This window comes from Montipora capricornis, unplaced genomic scaffold, assembly GCF_036669925.1.
Source record: "Montipora capricornis isolate CH-2021 unplaced genomic scaffold, ASM3666992v2 scaffold_500, whole genome shotgun sequence".
NCBI classification, from domain to species: Eukaryota; Metazoa; Cnidaria; class Anthozoa; order Scleractinia; family Acroporidae; genus Montipora; species Montipora capricornis.
In genome coordinates this window covers 162,501-172,108 of record NW_027180240.1, presented here as the reverse complement: position 1 = coordinate 172,108, position 9,608 = coordinate 162,501, and the positions used below count along the sequence as shown (strand labels likewise).

General features: G+C 37.7%; 1 protein-coding gene across 1 annotated transcript in view; it reads left to right on the top strand.

Annotated features, from left to right (window-relative positions):
* Positions 1 to 6,316: 6,316 nt before the first annotated feature.
* Positions 6,317 to 9,608, top strand: part of LOC138036775 (uncharacterized) — a 3,559-nt gene continuing 267 nt past the window's right edge. Inside the window, exons 1-3 of the mRNA XM_068882862.1 lie at positions 6,317 to 7,013; positions 7,602 to 8,539; positions 9,459 to 9,608. The exon at positions 9,459 to 9,608 is cut by the window's right edge and continues 267 nt beyond it. Of these exons, the coding sequence (XP_068738963.1) occupies positions 6,317 to 7,013; positions 7,602 to 8,539; positions 9,459 to 9,608 (1,785 nt within the window). The remainder of the gene's footprint in view (positions 7,014 to 7,601; positions 8,540 to 9,458) is intronic.

The window sequence follows — 9,608 nt, the reverse complement described above, 5'->3', positions numbered from 1 at the left end:
CCTCCAGATTTATTCCTAATGTAATATTTTTAGACCATTTCACAATAAACCTTACGCTAGCAAGGAAGTTTTAATCAGCAAATGGTATCTCATATTTCACGGATATTCGAACAAAAACTAACACTTGCCTCATATCAACATTGTCAAGACCGATTTCTGATAAAACTGTGTCGAAAAAAGCATTGGTCTCTCTCCAAAATCAATTATTTGGATGTCGAATAAGTGTTTGCCACACATTTTCTCACAGCAACTTACAATGTTTGCCCCCTGGCGATCCTATAGCCCTTTGCGTATAAAGCACGGATCCAATTACTAGCAAATCATTCATTTAGGGAAGATTTAAATAGAGCTTGAGCAGGGACGGTACAAAATATGGATTCCTTAACTGTTCCTCCTCCTGGACCCCACTCAAGAGAAGAAAATAATCGTTTTCACAGTGACGTCATCAAATCACAATGTTTTCCGTTATAGATGACCTACAATTGTAGAAATAAATCTTTTTTTCAAGTTTCCAGTTCTGTGACGTCTACAGCAATTGTCAGTATTTGGTTAAAAATAATAATTATAAAAATCTCAATCCCTATGAATCTCAGCAGTTTGAGCCTTTCAAGTACATTATGAGATGTGTTTATACCCATGTATTTTATCTCATGAGCAAAAAGCAAGCATTTTCATTGCAAATTGACTGCTACAATGTAGATGTTTTCCTTGATTACCGGCCGCCATATTGGTGGACAACATGCTGTCTCTATACGAAACTCTATAAAGTTGCGTCAAACGTTTCGACAAATAACTCAGAAAGGATGTACCGCACAGACCTGAGAAATGGAGAGGTGGTAAAAATATTTGTTTCCTACAACATTCTAAGTTCTTGACCCTGTCGAAAACCCAGTATGACAATATTACGGTGGTCACGCTGTCCTTGACTTATGAACTTTATTGGACTTTGTTTCTTTTCTTTGATGTCATTGATTAGCTGTCTACTTTCTTGTGATCCCTCTCTTTTGATAGCTTCAAATAGTTTGACCTCGCTTTATTATTTGCATGCAGAGAATATTTTCGAGAACAATCTAGAAACTGAGATTCAAGTTACATGATTTACGCGTTTCCAGCACACGTGTTACGAGTTCTCATAGAAAAAAGCTTTTATTATCGACATGTGCTTGTGATGAAGAAAAAAATCTTTTAAATATATTGAGAATTCGTGTTTAAAATGTGAATCTTCAGAGTGACTGCTTTTGAAAAACCAACGGGCCAACTAAAAAATTCCTCACACATCGATTTTAAATTTACGTTTTTGTTGCGTGACACTGTAGACTATCGATAGTTTCAGGTACGAGAAGCGAAACAGAGATATAACGCGTATCTTAATTCTTCCATTCGGGCATAACCACAATTCCTTAGGCCTTTGACCACATTCCCTTCCGTTTCGAAAAAAAAATGTGTTCTTCTCCCGATTAGAGAGCTTCCTCGGCTCACTCACTGCAGCAGAGATAAACGCTTCCTGTTCTCTCTTCACAAACCATTAATAATAATGGTTTGAATAAGAGTGAATATATTCTAAAAATTCTTCAAAGCTTACATTGTTTGTATCACATACTGTTTTCTACCTTTTCACACAATATAGATAACTGATTATGTAGTTTAATTTGCAATTAATACTGAAGGACTGTCTCCTTCTGTTCATTTTAAAGCTAAAAAGCTACTGGCACCAGGGATGGTCAATAATTCGATTTCATAATACTCAAAAGCTTCAATGTTGGAAATAAGGATTGCTATGTCAAACTACTATCAGGGAAAATGTAGAAGGTCAAATACTTAATACCATGGGGGCTAATGTAAAAGATGAAATACTTACTCGCTGCCGGGGTCGTTCTTGGTCGTTAGGTGGTGGATTATTCCAAGAGCGTACTGGAAGGAGACAATGAGGCGTTTCCTGTAGAAAATAATAACAAAGACAAGAAAAGTACAGAGCTAATCGGTTACTGTATTTCGGTGTGCTGTTTCATTTGCACTCAAGAGGACATCTACAAAGGGTCGTTGTTGGTATGTTTCATTTTTTGAGTGAAATGCGACACAACACACTCACCATCTCTACCTCCATTAATTAAAATATTTAGAATTGACCACACCTATATGTAAAGTGTGACAATCGTAACATAATTTGACGTGTGATTCGTAAGTCATGCAATAATGTATTATATTAATGATTATTAGTATCATTTCGACAAAATCGGTCGGTCGAAAACTTAAGAAAAAAAACCAAAAACATTAAATGCAGTTTTATAACAAAAAATCATGTGAAATCATCGAGTAATCATGTGTTATTCGCCAGACACGTCTTTCTACAATCGTATGACAAAAATCACAACTCACAAGCTTAAAATAAAGCAAATAATGAAAAAAAACGAGACATACACAATCTATTGCCCTTTTCGTAAAACAAAGTAATCAAAAGTGCGATTACTCTACAAAAACCAGTGCAAGGATGAATCGCTTTACGTCCCACACCACAACAAAAATCCAGAGGAGCAAACTGTAAGCATTTTTATGATTTAAACATATATATTTGGCTGAAAAATTTAACAATAACAACACATTTTCAATGGATTGTAATCCTCATCTTCATCTCTGGACGACCAATTTAAAATGGTATCACATATATACGTGTTGATCGTTTAATGGCATGTGACACACTAGACATTTGTCTGTAAAAAACAAAAAAAGTGGATGGTAAGTCTTTTTGTTTTACACGAAATCCTACTCACCTAAGTTTTTTTTTTTAGTATTAGCCAATTTTATCATCGATTCAGTGTAGTATTAATCAATTTGTTATCATTGACCTACTATTCAACGAATTATTTTCGAATTAGTAACAATCTACACCTGTACATACGACACGTGTTTATGGACTGATTGTCCACATTTCACATATCGTACAGACACACTATCTATATTACAGTTAAACACATTTTCCCATCCTTGTGGTATAAAAAGACATGCGTAGTGCGTAGCAATCATTACCAACGATCAAGAAAGTTGTTTAGATTCCGTTTAAAGTCTTCAAAAATTCGTTGAAAATACAATACAAATTCCAAATCATGCGTGTTTTTCATTAAGGAAACAATGTGCTTTTGAAGTTCAAACTGAAACTCCACTATATTTTCACACATGGAATGTTTCAATGTTTTCGAAAATTCATTTAAAGCATTTGACGTTTGTGTTGTTTTTTTATCGACCATCGTATCTATAGATTGAAAGTCTTCACATCCTTCGTTCAATAAACCTACAAACGACTCAAAATGATTCATAATAAACTACAACAAATGACAGGCGACGTCGTGATATTATTCGAACTGTGAAAACGAGGATAGCATAAATTACAGAAAAAATTGTGGTCCATATCTGATTGGTCTATAATAATTTTTTGTTTTTTGTTGCTTTTTAAAACTTCCTCTTCTTGTTGTTTTCGTTTTTTTAATAAACGTGCACTTCTACGAACTAATTTTTTTGTTGTTGTTTTTATCGCCGTTCAAGGACAAGACTGACATTTCCACAAAACACAAAATATTTATTTTGAAAATAAAATACATTAGTATCACCCAACTAATGGCTACGCTACTACAGGACTATTATTAATAGTCCTCGAGTAGCGAAAAGCGTGATGCTTTCGCTTTATTCCCAAATAAATATTTCTTCAACTTGCATTTGCTAACTTTGTTATTGCCTTTTCTGTCCGACTAGTTGGGTGATACTAAAACAATTAGACCCTTCGCCCTCAAGGGTCAATAGCCCATTCGGCTTCGCCTCATGGCCTATTAACCCGTAGCCCGTGAGGGTTACGGGTCTAATTGTTAATTATTACTTAGAGTAGTCACAAGAGTTTAATGACATCATCATTTAATATTGCATTAGTACAAGGACAAAATTGAAAACAATAATCACAAATTTTTTGGATGCTTCTCATCAAAACGAGTACATTTAAAAAATTCACAACTACTGCACTCGTTTGAACAATTTTGACATAAATTAGAGTCGTCGAGTGCCGTGTGATATTCACACATCGAACACAAAGCATCTATTTGAAAATAAATGTATTATTATTTAGAAAAGTTATGAGAACGTATACTCTGTTACATCTGCGTGGATTGTCTATAGGTTAAAAAATTATTTTAAACTATTTTAGTTTATGAGTTGGATAAATAGAAACGTCTAAATGTTCTAAAAGATGATTATAAAAATGTAGTTTCTGAATGAAAATCTTATTTGAACAACAAAAAGGACATTCTAAAAATAATAATAATAATAAGTTAATAATTAGATAATAAGCCATCTTAAAAATAAAATAAAAAAAATTAATCACATATATAACAAAATTCATTTAATCGATGTTCCTTTCTACACGATAAACAACAAAACAAGACACCAAATAAATCATATTTAGTTGGTTCTAAACAAACGAAACAAGTTCCCCATTCTAAAATAAAAACAAATTATTATTTTATAGATCACATCACCAATGTTTAACACGAGCTCAAAAATATCTTTTAGTTTGTTATCCATGGATTGCCTTTGCGTTTCATATAAACGTTGCCCCATCAATAAAGTGCTCAATAACTGAATATTTATATCAGATTCATCGAGTCCTATGTAGTAAATTTAAAAAGAAAGACATCGATCGTAAAATATTTGAATATCTTCCTTGGGACAATAAAGTAAAAAACCGTAGCAGCCATGTTTATTTTTTATATAAATTTTGATTTAAATAGTTTTCTTGCCAATTGTTCATCTAATTAGCGTAGATACAACCAGTTAAAAGTCTTAGTTTGTTTGACATAAGCCTTTTTTTTTTCGTACGAGTTGTACGTAGTCCTTAGTCAATTTTTCTTTCCGTAATTTCCTTGCGCCTTTGCCACCAAACCAAAATTGCATTTAACTCCACTGTCCTTATTCACATACCAACCGCATTCAAAAAAGGAATGGCCTTGTAACTGCATATGCTTTGCGGAATTGGGGTCATTGGTTCTTTTTTCAGTGTTTTTTTCATGTTCACATTTGGGTATTCTTCAATTTTTAGAAGGTTTAAAACGATCTAATAAATGGACGGCAATTTTGGCTAACCTCGACCAGTATTCACTGGTCATGATACACCACGGCAATTTGCATTTGCTGGAACACCACACATTAAGATTTTTTTCGCCCTCACATAAAGAAGTAGATATGGTGGTATTACAAAGAGGACAAGGAACTTCTTTAATTCTACCTTGTCACTGCAATGAGAGATCACATGAGATGGCATTGCGCCTGCGTGAACTCATTGTGTTGTCGCCTTCATTGCGAGCGGACTCTTTGAGTTTTCTGTTGACGTTAACATGCGAAGTCACTGGCAAAAATCAAAGGACAAATCCTTGGATTCATCAGAGGATGCAAGAAGTGTCTTCGAGCATGCGAGAACCGGTAGTTTGGATGGTGAAAGTGCTACGGGCAGAAGAGAAACCAGCGGGACATCTCTGATTCCCGCCTCCGACACAACGTGCTCTAATGAGCAGTTGTTGTCCCTTCAAACGTCAATTGAGAGCGGCTTTACCACTATGAGCGGTTCCCTCACTAAAGCGATTAAGGATTGCTTTTCTAACATGGTGGACAAATTTGAGAGCAATTTGCTTGATACAGTGGAGTCAGATCCCGAAATCAGTGACCCAGAAGAGCCAACAAGTGGGAAGCAAAAAGACCGGGAAAATCCGAGTATCGAATCCTTGCTTGACAGCAGGGAAAAGGGCGCCAGAGAGAAAACGGGAAAAGCCTCTAATGAGGATCCCAAAAGTGATGTTCTAGACAGCATCAAACAAGATCTAAAAGCAGATGAGGTTGGGGACCCAATTGACGGCAATCTCTCGGTTATTGTCAACAGCTTGCTGACTAAAGGAATGGCCGATGATAAGCTGTAGGAAAAATAAATCGAATAGCATGTCCTCAAAAGTGTGAGGCACTCACTAAAGTGAAAGTTAATCAGCTCATATGGGACAACTTGAGTGCGAATATAAGATCACAAGATCTTTGCATGCAAAAAGTCCAAACCTCTTTGGTGAAGGGGATTACTGGTGTCGTTTTAGCGACAAACACGATTCTTGGATGCCTTGACTCAATTCCCGAGGGACAAGATTTGATTCAAGCTTATCGGACGGCATCGCAATGCTTGCGAATGCCAACAAAGAGATAAACATGCGTCATAAAGATATGATCAAACCAGATCTTCATGATGATTACAAGCACTTGTGTTCGAGCTCAATCGAACCCACTTCTTTTCTCTTTGGCGATGAGTTACCCAAGCAGGTCAAGGACTTTCTCGAGGTTAATCGAGTGGGAAAGAAAGTTACTCATTCCCGTAACTCGAAGGCAAATGCCTTCGGGTACAAAAGTCGGGCCTCCTTTGGATATGGCAGAAACGCCCGATATCACTCATCAAAACGGCCTAGATTTTTTGGGTCAAGGCCATCGGCACAAGCCGGTGGCACCTATCAAGGAAAGAGTTATCGGAAGAATGCGAAAAACAAACAAGCCCAGGAACATTGGACCTGAGGTCAACAATTCCTCTAATGAGGTATGTTCACAACATGTTGAACTTAAAATTGCAGGCCGATTGCAGCACTTTTTCTCGGCTTGGGAAACTATTACAAGTGATAGCTATGTTTTACAAGCCGTAAAGGGTTACAAATTTGAATTTATTGGTAGTGTTGGACCGCACCAAACCCACTTACTGTGGGAAATCAGTTTTAATGCACAAGAATGTGACATTGTTGATCAAGAGATAGTTAAGTTGCTATTGTGCTCGAACCCCAACCTGAGAATGGAGAATTTATTTCTAACATTTTTCTTCGTCGAAAGAAAGATACTCAATCTAAAGTGCTTCAAGGAAAATGTGTCCAAACATCATTTTAAGATGGCATCCCTGCAGTCTGCTGTAAGATTCATGAAGCCAGGCTGTTACATGGCCTCAGTAGACCTCAAGGACGGTTACTATTCTGTTCCAATACACCAATCACACCAAAAATTTCTCACATTCTCATGGAGAGGAAAATTGTTTCAGTTTATCTGCTTGCCTAAAGGCCTATCTTCTGCCCCACGTTGCTTTACCAAAATACTTAAACCAGTATATGCTACCCTTAGAAGAGCTGGGCATGATAATGTTGGGTATATTGATAACCAATACTTGCAAGGAGACACCAAAGATGAGTGTCTTTCAAATGTAAGCGACACTATGTCCCTTCTCACAAAATAAGGGGTTCTTAATTCACCCTGATAAGTCAGTTTTAGTGCCAGTTCAAATTATAACTTTCCTTGGTTTCATTCTTGATTCTATCCAAATGCTTGTGCGACCTACACTTGAAAAAGCCCAAAAGCTTAAAAGTACATGTGAGAAACTGCTGACTAATTAACCAGAGGTGATTGTCCAAGAGTTAGCTGAGGCTATAGGTACTATTGTGTCTAATTTTCCTGGGGTGGAGCTGGGCCCTTGTTTTATACAGGGTTGGAACGAGACAAAAGTTGTGCCCTCAAACAAAGTAAAGGGAACTTTTCGTCCAAACTCCAATTGTCCTCAGATGCTATTGCAGAGCTTAATTGGTGGTGTGAAAATATTGAAAGTGCTACCAATCATGTAACACATGGAAACCCTGATATTATCATTACAACTGATGCATCGACACTAGGTTGGGGAGCAGTCCTTGACCACCAGTCCATAGGTGGTCAGTGGACTAAGGCTGAGGCATGCCACCATATCAACTATTTAGAATTACTGGCAACCTTCTTAGCACTTAAAAGTTTTTGCAAACATGTCTCAAAAGTTCATGTTCGCCTCAGATCAGACAATACTACAACCGTAGCATACTTAAATTCCGTGGGAGGAATGCAATCTCTGCAGTGTGACAGGTTAACTAAGGAAATCTGGCTCTGGTGTATGCAGAGAGAGATATGGGTTAGTGCTAGCCATGTGCCAGGGAAAAGTAACATTCTAGCAGATAAAGCATCTAGACAATTTCATGACAATACTGAATGGGTGCTGCGTCAAGACCTATTTTTGTCAATCACACAACTGTGGGGAACACCAGACATTGATCTGTTTGCTTCTCGATTGAATGCACAATTGCCATGTTATGTTTCCTGGAAACCAGACCCAGGGGCCAGCCACACAGATGCTTTTACAATCCCCTGGACTGACTACTTTTTCTATGCATTCCCCCCATTTAGCATAATCCTACGTTGTGTACAGAAAATCGAACAGGAGGAAGCCGAGGGAATGCTAGTGGTGCCCAACTGGCTCACACAACCTTGGTACACCAAACGTATGCAGATGATCATTGACTACCCACACGTATTGCCAGTACAAAAGGACATCCTGACCCATCCCAGCCAGAAAGGGTCCTGCCATCCACTGTGGCATCGACTTCATCTGATGGCATGCAAGCTATCCGGACAGTTATCCAAAAGCAGGGCGTTTCGACAGAGTCAGCAGACATCATCCTCAAATCCTGGAGACCAGGTACAAGCAAGCAATACCAACCATATATCAGGAAATGAATACAGTATTGCCATCAAAGGAGTATTGATCCAACTAATTTCACTGTTGGACAAGCATTAGAGTTTTTACTTGAACTTTTTAAGAAAGGTTTAGGCTACAGTTCCCTGGACACTGCACGATGTGCACTCTCGTGCATTATTTACACCAAACAATATGGGTCCTTTTGGGTCACAGCCCTTAATGGTTTGATTTATCAAAGGAGTTTATGAATCTCACCCCGCTGTACCCCGATATGTAGAGACATGGGATGTAACAACAGGGCTCAAAGTTTGTGACCAGCTGATCGCACATGCAACTAGATTTTTAATTGTGGGCCTAAAAAATCATGTGTGGTCGCACCTGCGTGCCTAAAAATCCTGGAGTTTAGTGCGACAGAGCTCATCGCCACTCAACTCTACTTTCTTGCCTGACCATCCTTATGTACTTCAACTAGTCAGACACGAGACGGAAGCTTAGAATAATAAATTCAATCGTAGGTATGACACAATCAGGATCCAAAGAATAAAGTTAAAGCATTTTCCTTGCATCTGCGTGTCTTATTTGTTATTTCTGATTTTTTGGTGCCACCAGTATTTTAAGCTGTGCTCCTAGAATTTTTAGCTGTGCGCCTAAAATTTTGGCAGTGCGCCTAGAAATTTACCCCTGGTAGCACAAGTGCTCCCAAAGCCAGAAATAAACTTTGAGCCCTGAACAGTTGTGTTAAAGTTTCTTGCTAACTTACATCCACCATCTAAGTTAACCCTCAGAGCTAACTCTAAAACTAGTTATGCTTGTTAGTTTATGCTTGTTTTTCTCTGGTCAACGGGGCCAGTCTGTCCAGTTACTGGATATCAATTGCATGTCACAAACCGAAACTTCATGTACCTTTGTTATCACACAGAATGTGAAACAATCTAGACCAGGAATCAAGCAACCTGTAATTAAGCTTAAGGCGTACTCAATAGATGATAGGTCATGTGTTGTAACATTGCTAAAGGAGTACCTTAGTAGGACTGCTAGTCTCAAAGGGAAACATTCTCAACTGTTTATA